Source organism: Schistocerca cancellata, chromosome 10 (genome assembly GCF_023864275.1).
Source record: "Schistocerca cancellata isolate TAMUIC-IGC-003103 chromosome 10, iqSchCanc2.1, whole genome shotgun sequence".
Taxonomy (NCBI): domain Eukaryota; kingdom Metazoa; phylum Arthropoda; class Insecta; order Orthoptera; family Acrididae; genus Schistocerca; species Schistocerca cancellata.
The window spans coordinates 69,595,271-69,610,751 of record NC_064635.1 but is presented as its reverse complement, the minus strand read 5'-3'; the positions used below and the strand labels follow the sequence as shown (position 1 = coordinate 69,610,751).

The 15,481-nt window shown below is 41.5% G+C and overlaps 1 protein-coding gene across 1 annotated transcript in view; it reads left to right on the top strand.

Moving 5' to 3' along the window:
* Positions 1–15,481, top strand: part of LOC126106118 (thyroid adenoma-associated protein homolog) — a 230,947-nt gene that overhangs the window by 206,543 nt on the left and 8,923 nt on the right. Inside the window, 4 exon segments of the mRNA XM_049912364.1 lie at positions 3,101–3,385; positions 4,585–4,735; positions 9,704–9,951; positions 14,650–14,824. Coding sequence (XP_049768321.1) covers positions 3,101–3,385; positions 4,585–4,735; positions 9,704–9,951; positions 14,650–14,824 — 859 coding nt within the window.

Sequence of the window (15,481 nt, the reverse complement as noted above, 5' to 3'; positions counted from 1 at the left end):
TATGTATATTAATTGAACAGTTTAAATATATTTAAAATTTTATAATTAATAGTTTAACATTGCAAGGAGTAAATAAAATTAAAAAAAAAAAAAACACAGCAGCAGTGAGAATTGAGCCCGAGTTGGTGCATTGCATCAGTGTACTTGGCCATTGCGCCCTGCACCTGACTTGACCATTGTTGCTAAAAAAAATTCCTCACACTCTACTCAAAAATCTTTATAATTTCATACAGCCCACCCAGGTGAGATATTCTAGGAAGGTAAGGTGGGCTTCTACTAACACAGTTAAAACCATATCAGTGAGACCCCTCCCGCACCCTTCCCTTGTCAGTGAATCCATTAACAGCTGGTGGAGGATATACAATAAACATCTTATTTTACTATGACCTCAATATCTCTTGTATTCAGGTTTGGCGAAATAAACAAAACTGTTTAATTTATGTACAGCATAAATATGAACATGGTAGATCTTGCCTGTTGTTGACTGTATATTTCCATTCATTTATTAACAGTGTGTTCCATAGATGTCATCAGTGAGATAGGAAGGACGATTCAAGGTACACACTAACAAAAAGACAAGGAAATCATAGGAATTCAACCCCTCAATATGGGAACCCAAGTACTTACTCAAGGGCTGTGAGCATCTGCACTGGTTACTTATGTGATCACTTACTCACTTAATTTTACCATACATTACATTTGCGATAAACATTATGCTGTGGAATGTGTCAAAGCAACAATATGTACTAGCAGCTGACCCTGGCTTCACATGGGCAACACTACCTACCTATGAGGTGTGATCAAAAAATATGGTGAATGATTTTATTAGCAACAAAGTAATAAGCTGACATGGCATTTGATTTAATCTCCTTCAAATTACTGTTCTTGCTAGCAATGCACTTATCCCATTGTTGAGTCCATGACTGGAAGCATTTGTGGAAGGCTTCTTTTGGAAGGGCGTTCAGCTACTCCGTTGTGATCCTCTCAATGATAGAAATGGTGTCAAGCAATATTTTAATTTTTGAGAAGAGCCAGAAGTCGCAGGGTGGTAAATCTGGTGAGTAAGGCAGATGTGGACAGGCAGGAACACTTTTTCCAGCCAAAAACTTGCGATTCAAAAGCGAGGTGTGGCACGGCACATTGTCATGATGAAGAAGGAAGCTGTTCGCCCATTTTTCTGGTCTCTTTCCTCATACATCGTTTTGCAGACATTGCAGTACACCCTTGTAAAATTTGACATTTACACTTGTTCCCTTTGGAACAAAATCTGATTGCTCTATTCCCTCACTATTGGAAAAAAAATGAGCATGACTTTGATATTTGATTTTGACTGACTTGGCTTTATAGGGCAAGGAGATTCACTGGTTTTCATTGAGAATCTGAACTTTCCTCTCAGGGGCACACTCATGAGACCCAAGTTTCATCTCTAGTTACAATTTTGGGCATCAAATCCAGTCCAAATGATTGCACTCCTTCAATTCCACGCGAATTGACATACGATTTTTCTTCTGCTCATCCCTCAAAAGTCTGGGAACTAATTTTGTACTCCCTCTTCGCATTTGAAAATTATCGGTTAAAATGCTTTTCACAGGCGCATGTGAATCTTGCCACATTTCCTTATGTTTTTGAAGTTAATTGACGTCCCAAACATCGTTCATCTTCTACCAACTCATTTCTGCTTTTAAATCACGGGTACCAATTGTAAACAGTCTTCAAATTTACAGAAGTACATCATATGGTTGTAGCATCAGCAGTTGCTGCTAAAAAGTTCGTTCACCATAATTTTTGATGACACCTTGTACGTCCAGATGACTTGTCTGGCATAGCAGTTATAAATTACTTAGACAATCCTTCCCTGTGATTCAGTCTATCTGTAAACGGAAACCGTAGCAAAATCCCTAAAGCAGTTCCTGAGGTTAGCCTTCACATACAGACAAAAAACACAGTGGGAGACTTTGCTACTTACAGGTTTTTTTTTCCTGCAAAAATGACTAATTATTCCTATTCTAGAACTGCTCTTTGGTATAGAAGGAGCTGTTAAGGAGAAACATATTTAATTTACATTTGAAACCACTTCTGCTCTGTGTGACACATTTTATTTCCATGGGTAGATAGCTGCATGTTTCAACCATTCCGTGTCAAACTTAATTGTGCTGTTGTTCTTTTGAATACCTCTGTTGCTCTCAAACTCAAGTAGATTGTTGATAATGATATTCATAAATGAATTAATGTACTGTAAGACTGTGATTAAAATTTGTAGCTATTTGCAGAGTCTTGCAAGATGTAAATATGTGAACACACACAATTCTGACTGCTTTCTTTTGTGCAGTGCATATGTTTTGCCTAAGTGAAGAGAGTTGCACCTATAAGAGGTCAGTGAATGAAAATATGCAAAATAACTTAACTTACTGATTTTTATATCTCCAAGAATGGCCTTTATCCTTATTGCAAAAGTAGACAAACTTAAATGTTTTAGCAGGTCAAATGTACAGTTTTTCCACGTCCAGTTTCCATAAAAATGCACACCTAAAAGTTAGAATTTCATACATTGTTTACTACTTCTTGCTGGTATACTAGAGTAATATAAGTTGGTATATTGTTGATGATACAAAACTGAATGAACTGTGTTTCTTCCAAGTTTGAAACTAGCCCATTTGTGAAAACCAGTCAGTAACTTTCACAAAATCACTATGTTCTATTTTCTCTGCCAATGCCTCTTCAGACTACATACTCAGCAGTTGCAGTCTGGCAAGTATAACTTTTTTGCACTGCCAGCTGTTGACGATAGATGATACTAACTCATCAGCTAAATATAGGGACATCTGGGCTGACACACTATCAATGCAAGATATGAGAGGATTATCATCACACGTTGTTACATTGATAGTTAGACGGTCAAACATATCCTGTGTGTTTTCTATACATTACTATACGGAGTACCTGACACCTATCGGTTGATCAAAACTGGTAGTGTAAAAAGCTTTATTTCATTGGCAGTTCTTAAATATGGGCTCTTCAAATATTTAACACCTTTAAGCCATCCCCATGTAGAATATATTACTCCCAAATGTCTGAGAGTGAACCTCAGTATTGCACACAGGTCCGTGGCTGGCCAGCAGTTGCCACCCGCATCTCGGAGCTTGCGGGTATCCCGGCAGGCCGCGGGAGGGCGACGCGGCGGAGGGCGCGGGAGTCGCCAGATGAGACGCGTGCTGCAGCACTGCTGGTGCTACGGCACCTCCCACCTGCCCCCACTAGTCGTCACGCCCGCGCTGCTACCATCACATTGCTCGATGTCGCGCGCGTGGACCATTTTGCCACGGGACGGGCCGCGCTTGCGGCTGCCACGGCAACTTATGCGGGGTTGGTGGCTGCTGCAGTGCAGGTGAGATTGCTGTAAAAATTATCTTGACCGACCTCAAATACATTTTCAATGTTCTGCATCCTAATGAGTAATCCATTATATTTTAAATATGTAGCATGTAAATTCCATCTCTTACAACAATATTTGGCCGATGTACATTCTGGGAATCTGTGGAGTGAACCTAGAGATGCAGAGTCCACCTCCTCTTGGTTCATTCTGTTGATGACTGGAAGATAGTGGCCAAAATTTCAGGCATCGTCGTGTTGTACAACTCCCTGCCCCTCTGCCACTGGCAGGGTCTGTGTGCAACACAATCCCCTCCACTTTCCCCATTATTCTCACCGGCTCTTTGGCCCAACCTTCTTCTCCCTTCCAGATGCTTGCCCCTCAGCCTTCCCACCTGTCTCCTGTCCTTATCTCCTCCATTTTCTTCAAGCAGTTTTTAATTTTATTTCCGCAATCTCCTCTTGTAGGGATTCCTCATGTCTTATTGTCCTTATACTTTCATTTCTCATCTTACAAAATTTTTTTACACCAGTCTTCCTTTCAAAAATTTCATCTCTCTTGCTCAGCCCTTACATTTTTTCCCTGTCCTTTGTGCCCTAGGTTTAAACAGTGTATGACAGAATGGTATAGAGTACACTTACTAGATCACCTTCGTACTTTCTCCTTCATCATTCCTCTCGCACTTATTATAACGATATCAATGTACCTTTCTTGTTCACTCATCTCTTTGTCATTTCTTCCACTTTCTTGTGTTATAGTCTCCAGGGAATTGTATTCAGGTGCTCCCCAACCAGTGTCATGTTTACTGTAAGTGTATTGTGTTCAAATATTGTGACCACCAGCTCATACTCCTTTGTACTGAATCTTAGGCCATATTATTGCACAACTTATTCCAATACCTCTATTTCCTTCTGGACTTCACTTCCTCCTCATTATTCCTCCATATTATCAAGTCATAAGCAAACATTTCTAATCTGCATTCTATCTCTCTTATCACTTGTGTCATTATATCATCCATCACTATTGTGAAAAATAATGTAGATAGTGTGGTGTCATCCAAAGAGCGAGGGGCCAAAGCAAGGTGAGTACGTCGCAAAGCAACCACAAGAAACGATAGTCGCTGCAAGGTGCACAGACAAATGGGCGACACAAGTGTTGACTTTTGCCACCTCAGTGTACATTCCAATATTATTAAATTGTGTGTTCCCTTACAGGTGCCATCAAATGTAACAAGAGGATTATGCTCGTTGCTGATGAAGTACTCCATTGGTAGTCAGCGACTAGAGAACAGGAGGACTGCTGCGTACCTGCTGTACAAATACCGTGGTCTGCTCATCTTCCCAGAACAGAATCATAGGCTTCCATGTAAGTCCAGTTTGAGTAATATGGTAGCTACAATAACTTCTGTCATGTCATCTTTTCTTGACCCTCATGCCTTTTGTACTTAAGCCTCATGCTCGACAGATGGTCATAAAGTTTGTTTTGTCACAGCAACACTTTAGGGCAGTACGGTTTCCCGTTAGTGTTTACCGCTAGAATTTTGCTGCACTGTTTATCCACAAAACATTCTAAGTTAAAAAATTTGGGACTGTGGATGCTCTCAAGAAGATGGTACTTTGAGTAGTGTCTTGTTTCCTGTTTGTACAGTACACAAATTGCAGTGAAGCTCACAATGAGCAGGTTACTGTGTTTAGGAAAATGTCCTCATAGTATGACCCTGTTGTTATTAGTGTGGGTGTGTCTAGTTGATACATATATTAATTAATTCATTCATTCATTCATCCATCATGTTCCATAGATCTCATCAAGAACAATAACCCTCAGGGATGGAGAATGAATCGAGGTGCACATTGACTAAAGAATTTGGGGGAGGAGGAGTTAGACAGAGGGAGGAAAGAGGAGATAGACAGTGAGAGGAAAGAGGAGATAGACAGTGAGAGGAGGGAGATGGACTGAGAATGGGGGAGGAGGGAGATAGAAGGGGCAGGTGGAGATGGAGGGGAGAGGAGGAGAAGGAGGATAGAGGAGGAAGGCGCAGATGGACACAGAGTGCCGAGGAACATTGACAGAGAGGAGGAGATGGCCAGAGCATGTGGGGCCGGGGATGGTTGGAGGAGATGGACAGAGAGGGTGGTTGGAGGAGATGGACAGAGGAGATGAACAGAGGGAGGGGGAGGGAGGAGAAAGACTAATAGAACTGTGGTAAATATGTGGCTGGGTATTCATTTAATTAACCGTAAACAATTGGTAAAAAAAAGAGCTCAATGCTGTTCACACTCTTGTCATCAGAATTCAATCAAATAAATCAGTAAGAAATCTATTTCTTTGAAGAAAGCTTTGCTTCCACAGTTTTACTGTGCAGCTGATGTTTATCTGCTATTAGTAGCATAATGTTTACTTGATTACAGTGAAAATTCATTTATACATCTGACAAAGCACTTAAGCATAATAATGTGCCATAGTCTACTTCATAATGTTCTTTTAAATGTGCCTGTCTGTCACTCAGTGAATCTTGTGTGTGCTGAGCAGCAAACTGTTCTATTTATATTGCTGTACTCTGTTCATAGTGTAATATGGCTGTAACATTTAGCGAAACACTCTTGTTGCATACAGGCACAATGTGGTAGGATCCTCAGCAGCTGTATGATTATATGTACTCACAGCGTGGTCTCTAACCACACAGTGGAGTACCGTCGATTCAATGTCACTGCATAATTGTACAGTAGACTGACAGGGATATGGTGACTGTGTCATTGCATTGTACACTGATCAGCCAGAACATTGTATGACCACCTACCTACCAAAGAACCAGTGTCTCCACCTGACAACGGTGATGTGTCATGACACGGAAGCAATGATGAGGTCTTGGTAGGTCACTGAGAGAGGTGGCACCACATCTGCACATACAAGTTACTTAATTCCTGGGAAGGTGCGATGAGCTCTGATGCCACATTGTCACATCTGAGATGTGTTCGATGGCTCAGATCTGACAAGTTTGGTGGCCAGCACATCAACTGGAACTTGTCACTGTGTTCCTCTAACCACTTCATCATACTCCTGGCCTTTTGACATAGCACATTATCTTGCTGAAAAATGCTACTGCCTTAGGGAACCATGATCATCATGAAGGGTTATATGTGGTCTGCAACCAGTGTTCGATACTCCTCGGCCATCGTGATGTCCTGCACAAGCTCCGTGGGACGGTAGGAAATGGCCAGAGCATGTGGGGCCAGTGATGGTTGGAGGATATGGACAGAGAGGCAGTGCATAATGGAGCTGCCACCAACTTGGCTCTGCCGCTGCGCTAAAGACCAGTGCCTATGATCACGTGCCCATTTCAGTCGTAGTTGCCGATGTTGTGGTATTAACATTTGCACACGCATGTGTCATCGGCTTTGGAGGCCCGTCGTTAGGAGTGTTTAGTGCAGTTGTACTCTGCCAGCATTAAAGTCTGATGTTAGTTCTGCCATAGTTCACCACCTATCCTGTTTTACCAGTCTGCCCAGCCTAGGACCTCCAACATCTGTAATGAGAGGTGGCTGCTTTAAAGTTACTAGCTAGTTGTTAAAAATAATATTGGGGGTTTTATGTATTTATTTATTATTTTTTTTACTCATCGTAATCTGTCGCAGCCACAGTCCTGGATTCTTAGACAGCTACTGTAAAATTTAACTAGAAAGTTAAATGAATATTTAATCAAGTATAATGTTTTAACAGAGTGTTTATTACGATCTCAAAGCAAATCAAAGCATCTTTACAAAACTCAAATAAGTAGTAACATCCTTACAATAATGAAGTCAATCTTACTCAACAAGCTACATGCTTTCTGTCCAACTTCACACAAAGTACTGACTCCCCCATACCAACATGGCTCCCACTCTATATATATGTATATATTTTTAAACAGTCCTAATTCTAGGTATTGTTACAAGATGTGCTCTTCAGCAAAATTACAATTAAATGTTCAGATGGCTCTGAGCACTATGGGACTTAACTTCTAAGGTCATCAGTCCCCTAGAACTTAGAACTAAAACCTAACTAACCTAAGGACATCACACACATCCATGCCCGAGGCAGGATTCGAACCTGCGACCATAGCGGTCGTGCAGTTCCAGACTGTAGCGCCTAGAACTGCTCGGCCTCTCTGGCCGGCTACAATTAAATCTTTCATTCTAAAACCAGTGACACATTTCAATCATTACCTTGACTCCTATATATTAAACACGAGTGAATTCTAGCGTGCACATTAATTTAAGCGTGTATAAACGCTTAAGTATCAAATGTTAACAATACACTTGTTATATTTACTAATTACAGAAGATTCATATCATATAAAATGTTCCTACCAATTAACGGACTTCTACACATTAGTGTAATTAAGATTCCGTAATTATTTTCTTCGTAACTTTTCCATAAGTACATATTTACATACACCTCTATGTCAGAAACTACTGTTTATGGTTAAAATTTATGTGTTTAAATAGGTTTCAATTAGGCTGTTATGTCTCACTGCCCAACCACATGACGTCTGAACGTGTTTCACCTCGGTTTCGCCATGTTTTAAAGACACTTGCCACAGCACTCCTCGAACACCCGACAAGTCACGCAGTTCGCGAAATGCTTGTGCCGAGCCTCTGAGCCATCACGGTCTGTCCTCTGTCACACTCAGATAGATGACGCGACTTCCCCAATCTGCTCACAGACAGCAGACTCACTGATACTACAAGCACTGTGTGTGTCTGACTAACAGTCATTCCTTGCCAGGTGACGCTGTTATCACCAGGACTGGTTTGTATCAATAGTTGGTCGGTAGTCTTAATGTTCTGGCTGATCAGTGTATATGTGACTATCACACACTGTGTCTACATCATCAGCTCTTCAGTCCACAGCTCGTGGTCTAGTGGCTAGCATTGCTGCCTGTGGATCACAGGGTCCTGGGTTCGGCTCCCGGCCAGGTTGGGGATTTTTCTGTGCCCGGGGACTGCATGTTTGTGTTGTCCTCATCATTTCATCATCATCATCATCATCATCATCATCATCATCATCATTCATGGCAGTGGCTAGGTTGGACTGAGTAAAAAATTGGAACTTTGTAAGGGCACTGATGACAACGCAGTTGAGCGCCCTACAAACCAAACATCATCGTCATCGACTCTTCGGTACACACCCAACACAGTACCTCTCATCAGAGGTCAAGTGCCTGCCACTTCATCATTATTGCAACAAAGTGTCTCACTGTGTGGTCATTCGTAAAACAAAAATGTCCACAAACTCCTTATCTGTTGTTGCCAGCCACCTCTGGAATGAGCTAGCGAGCTCTCTGCACACAGTTCAATGTCAAATGCTCTCAGTTATGCTTCTTTCTCTTTTATTTATCAGTAAGTCATGCCACGCCACTTTCTTTTCGCGTATCTTCATTACTTTTCTTGTGTCCATTGCTGCAAGCACTCATAGTTCCATTGTACCTTCCTGTAACTGTCTTTATTGTTTTACTTCGTATGAACTAATGTAAACTGCATTTCCATACTATTTATGCCATAGCAATTTCTATGTATTTATATGCAACTTACAACATGCTTGTTGTAATTAATGTAATGCAGAACATTTAGAATGCCTGGTTAGATGTAAGACTGAGTCTGATGACCCTGATCTCAGCAGATTAAATAAATCAGTAAATAAAAAAATATAGGGATTATATACAGATTGTAAAAGAATTTTACTATTTGACATAGATATAGTATATGCATTACATATCTAAATGAAGCAAAGAGAGACAAGATAAAGTGCTATATCTGTCAGCAATATCCAACACTCTCTTATTTTATCAAGTCAAAAATTACTTTTTCCTTTAGTAACATAACTTAAAAGATATTACATTACAAAAACTACTGCAGTGGTTTCAGCATTAACTTTTAACAGAAAAGAAGTTCATTTACTACTTACTTTTAATCTGTTATTTCATAACTTTTCAATACTCTATAATAATGTTAATACTAATGATAATTATTATAATTATAGTAATAACTGCCAGGGCATTGAGAAAAGAAAGAGATACAAAAATATTGAAATAATATTGTTTATGTGCAAATAATTTTTTATACATTTCATATTAATAACATGTAAATGTCACGTGAATAACATCAGCATTATAAATATAGATGTAAAAAATGTTATTGTACGAGAAGCTTTATTGAATTGTGTTGTTTACAAATGTGATGCGTCACATTCTTCAGGAGAGAATGATAGAGTATCATCGACCAGTCTCACGATAAGTGGTATGTGGGTAGGCAGTGTTATTCCACTTCACTACACCTCTGGTTTCTATTCACACAGCATCAGCAACGTGCAGTGTGTGGACGGCCACGATGCAGCTCGTGGATGACGACGACGCAGATGTGCGGCGGCAGGTGTCGGCACTGGTGCCTGGGCGGCGCACGCCGGTGGTGGCGCACTGGGCACGCGAGGCGCTGATGGCGTGGATCGCGCAGAGTGGAATCCTGGAACCGCACCACCTGGGTGCACTGCTCTGTGCCTGGGCTCTTGGCTCCTCCACTGAGATCGTCCGCGACGTCCCCGATGAGGTGAGCCCTGCAGCACGGAGGTCGAGACTGTGCGCCGAGCCAGGACTTGTACGTCGAACCTCAGTTTTCTCGTGCGCTATCTTTACCGAATCTGGAGCTGGGTACATCCTGGTTGGCAACATCTGAAATTGAGAGTTGCTGGACAAATTGAATTTACTGGAAAAGTCAGGTAAATATCAGGATAGTCTGGAAGGCTCCGAGGAATTATTAGAGTCTCTAGGGAGGTTCTGCTTCAAAAAGAATTGGTTGTGAAGTGGCAAGTATGGCAAGGTCGGGAAGAGTGCAACATTTTTGGCTTGATCATTTTTGTCTCTGGTGACCTTGCGAGGTGCCAGGGCTAACAGTGTATTTAAAACTATATCTTCATATAGAAATGATGCTCTAACCCCCTCTTTTCTAACTCCGATTTTTGCTGTTGCACATGGATTAAGAAGAAACGTGAACTGACTGTAATCGACCCTGCAAGTAGAGTAGAAAAGAGTTTGGCACCTGCAATAATTTAATTGGATAGAAATTAATTAGATAAAGGAAAGTTTCATTAACGTAGTGAGAAATGAAAGGGTTGCTCTACCGATTAACAGAATGAAAGTTCTGTCCAAAATAACAATTTGATTTATTATGACTAAACTCAAAATAATAAACAAAACACATGAAACATTTACAATACATCAAATTGGATACTCAAATAAATGCTGTGAAGGTGAAGTTGTCCATAAATTAGATTGTGACATTTATGACTAAGTGGTATGCGGAGCCAATTCCTTGCATCTCAAATCTTAAGAGAAACACCCAGCCAACCCAACATTAATTGCTGATACAGTAGTGATAACTCAGACAATAAACACCCAAGACAGAACAAAGTTAGAAAAGACGAACAGGCGCGCTCTACTGAGCTCTGATTATCACCTAGCAAAATTCCACGATTTGCGGACATACATTACCAAGCTGTCTTCTTCACTGCAAGGACACGATCTGGCATACCGGAGGCGATGGCTGGTTGCTTCGACATCCCGTCGTGGTGATGATAATGTCGCGAGTATAGCCCGAAGCAAATTCTCCTGGTGTGGTTGTTCCAGACTAAAGACTTCCTAGCAACACAAATACGCCTCTGAGGGAGACGAAGAAGGCTTGCTACACAATCACTGACAGTACAGTGAGTGATTTTAACAAGAAAAGTCACACAGTAACTCTGGTACAGTCAACTTTAGCCAAAACTGCTCAAGACAGACAACATAGGCCACTTGTACGCAGAACGCTCAATTGCCAACTGTACTCGGAGAGTTACGTTGAAGTCGAAACTTCAGCAACTTTGTCATACAGTTACAATCAAATCAAAATCTATTAGACAGCCAATGGAAGGCAGGCTGTCCAGAGCAGCGAGAGCTCAGTGTTGTAACCTATTCGACTGAAAGGCGAGAGCCGACTCCCTCAAGAGCACCCGTACAAGCTGAACACAGCGCATTCCCGCCCCCACGACAGTGGTCGTGGTTAAACGTTCCAATCAGCAACTCGAAAACCGGTGGAAAATTCCCCTCTATTGCCAACGCAGTACTATTCCACCAATGGAGATACTTGGCGCCAATTTCTGCGCTGATTTTGCTATGTCACGGAGCTATTCCCTGAGCAAGCCGATCACTGTTATGATTTTGCAGAAACTGCGGGAATTTGCCCGCCAAGACTGCCTGGGATCACAAGTCATTCCCACGCCTCGCTGGTAGCCCGCCAGAAAGTGTTTTCATTAAGTTTCTGCAAAGTAACGGAATCTCTAGCCCAGCCACTCCGTCAGGCCCTTGTGGACGTGTTGCCGCCGCTCTTGTGACAATGTCGGCGTCTGGAAAGCATCCACTCGACTCCCTCACACCCGTCGGCTTAACCCTTTTAAGATCAGCAGAACCCGCCTGTCACCGGACCACCCGGGTGACGAGAGACGCTGCGTGGGAAGTCCGCGCGTGAAGGAATAGCGACTTTTCACCGCATGCAATTAGGGAGGAAAATCGAATTACTCAGAGTAAGATAGAAATATGAGAGGGGGCTCATGCCACCTCTCAACCTCGGGAACCTCCATTACTGTCCGTACATTCTCAGGCTGCAGATCTGCTTTCCACTGCAAAGTTGTGAGTGTGGCGGAGTGAAGTGTGCGCTTCACAATTTGTCATGTACCTGTGAATTTGTCGTTTACACAAAAGCAGAGGAGGGTTTTTTCATGTGATAAAAAATAAAAATACATATCCATATTTTAATGTGTGTGTTTTCTATATGTGTTGATATCTAGCTTTTTTCTTTACAAAGTTTAGTGTAGATTAACACTTTGCTTACTTTCTTGTAGTGTTATGCTTAAAGTCAATGGTGGCCTTAGCATGAAGGGCATCCAGTTAGATATGTGAAGGATCGTTGCTATTAAAACCTCTTGATATTACATTCCAGTGACAGCAGTCTTGAGCATGTTCCTATGAGGATCTTTGATATACTGGATGTTAATGAATAATGACACAGCAAGGCACAAAACACTCATGGAGTCATTAAATAAAACGAATTTCCAGGAGTAGTGAGAGCTTGTAACTTAAAGAATTGGCAATAAAAGTGTAAATCCTAACTGAATGGAAAATGATCACTAATACCTACACACACACACACACACACACACACACACACACACACATTCTAGAGGCTAATGTCTTGTTGCTGCAACCACTCTCTCCTGTCACTGTCTCTTTGTTTCAGTTCCTTGTAATTGTCTCCCTTCTCAGTGCCTTCCAAATACCTCATCATAAGCCAACCTCTTCCTTTCTTTCCCAGCACTGTTCCTTAAAGAATGTTAATGATGGTTTGTCGAGTGATTTGTCCAATAAACTTTATTTTTCTCTTTTCCATTTCCTTTAATAATCTTCTCTTTTTGTTGACTTCCCTTGAGACTTCCAGGTTGGTCGGTTTTTCTTTCCATCCAACTCGTTCTTGTCATCTTTTGCTATACCCTCATTTCATCAGTTTCAAGTCAGATCCGTTCCGATGTACCCAGAGTCCAACTTTCACTTCCATTGAGCCATGTACTCCTTACAAATGATTTTACAAGGATCTTCTGACATCGGCATGCGTATGTTTGCTGGTTAAAATGTTTTTCTTCATTATAAATGCCTGATTTGCCAGTGTTGCTCTTCTCTTCCCTTCCATTAGGCATCTGTCGCCCTGTGTGATTATACTACCAAGATAACAAGACTGTTTCACGTGCTCAATTCTGGCAATTTTTTATTGCTCCCGTATTTTTCTGTACTACCATTACTTTTGTTTTCCAATTGTTCACTTTTAATTTCCATGGTTTAAGAATGTCTGATAGGACTTGCAACATTCTTTTCATTGCTTTTTTGAAGGTTGCAACTGTCATGTTATCAGCAGATCTAATGCTATGTATCCTTTCACCATTGGCTTTTATTTCTTTTGTCTTATCTTTCATGATCTGAATAGCTTCCACAATGAACACATTAAATAAATGTGGGGGTAGGAGCCATCCTCGACTCCTTTTCTCGGTCTCGGTCTCTTTCTCTTTGTTATTGATGTTTATTTTTGTGCTTCGGTTCTGGTACAGTTGACTGACCATTCTTCCATTGTTCCACACGAGTGCTATGCTTTCCGTAGCTCTGAAGAGTAGTTCCCAGTTCACATTGCTAAAGGTTTTTCCAAGTCAGTGACGGTAAGGTAAGTTGTTCTTTTCATATCCCTCCTTCTCTCCAATAACATGCACAAGGCCAAAATTACTTCTCTTTTTCCTCTGCATTCTCTAAATCCAAATTGGTCTTTTCCAGTATACTTATTAATTTTCCTTTTATCTTGATTTTAACTATATTAGTGGATATTTTGGAGGCATGTGATAACATTAATAGTCTTCTATAATGGGTGCAGTCATAGACGGGGAGTGTGTAAACTCCTCAGAAGAGACTTGTGCAAAATTGAGACATTGATCTAACAGTTGGAAAATCACTGGAATTATTATGTCCAAACCCGAGAGGCAGTGAAAATAGGTCCACGGGCCAAAAAGGTATCAACTAATAATAGAATAAACAGTTTTTGCAAAGAGTGTTTCCTCGTGAGGAACTTGTACAGTATAATATCTGTCATTACTTGATGTCTGTAACATGTTTGTCCCTACCCTTAATGACTTTTGTCTCATTGTTTAACCTGTAAAGTACGTAAATTTATTATACAGAATAGTCTTAAACAACAGACTCTGTGGCCGAGGCCGCTAAGGCACGCTTGTGCGGTGATACTCGACCCGGGGGTGAGCCGGTTCGAATACTGGTGGTGGAAAAAATTTTCACTGCTATTATTTGGCCGGAACAGGTGAGGAGAGGTGGTGGCTTAGATTTCCTGATCACCAGACGTTGCACCAATGTCCTGGTTTAATACCAAACCTCTCCCCAATGTCCCATAGAGTGGGGGCACATGGAGATGTTAAGCTTGGTGGCCCCGTTGATGCTGTTTGCAAGGAGTAGGTTATGTGCCAGCACCGAGTTTCACCCTTTCCCTTATCTCATCATCATCATCATCATCATCATCATACAACATAAAACATTACACACACACACACACACGCACACACAAAGAAAATGCATACTTGCAGTATTACAAATAGTATGTAATGAAGCATGTTGTAAATAAACAGAGAAATAACAATCTTAAACACAATGTGGCATTACAATTTTCCAGGAAGGCATTTTCGAGCAGAGCGAATCGAACGAGTTCCGCGAGGGTGCGGCACTGTGCGAGCAGGCGTGTTCCCACCTGCGCGTCGTAGCAGACCGCACTGGCCGTGAGCTGCTGCTGCGCAAGCAGGACCCCTGCATGCGGGGCTGGCTTGCGAAGTGGTGGTTCCTGCCTGAAGGTCAGTCGCTGGTCGAGCTCCGATTATCAGATTATCGTGTGTCAGTATGTATACTGAATCACTCATCAGTATCCTTACCTACATTCTCTGTCTCTTCGTCTTCTGCTTCTGATGTCAGGACCTATGCCTGAATTATTGTTGTTGGCATAGGTTTGTTGCCAGTTGTGATGAGAAGACCCCTGTCAGTGTACAGCTCACCATAACTCACACTCTGCCGTATTTTCCTATTTATATTCAATCCTAATCCTATTATATTGTGTTTCTGCTGCTGTCAACATGGGTCTGTGCAAGGTACCAATATGCTCCGAAAAGCCATGCACAGACGTGCAATTTTTCAAGAGGGCATATCTTGGGTTTTATTGATCACAGAGATAAGGGGTGAAGTGTTTTGGACAGCCTTTGGGCTAGCGACCATTTGTATACCTTTCAGAAGAATCGGGTATATTGTAACTTTGTTACAGTAAAGGGTCAAAATTCAAATGTTACACACTTTCTCCAGCCCAGGCAAACTGAGCAAATCAGTAGGTTCTTTTGCATTTGGTGTGGCCTGGGGTTGAACTTCAAGCAGCTTATAAAGTCACCTTTTGCTCATGGGCGGTACCTGAGAAAACCTCGAAAAACTGTAATTTTCAGGTACGAAGAGTGCCAGCTGTGAGG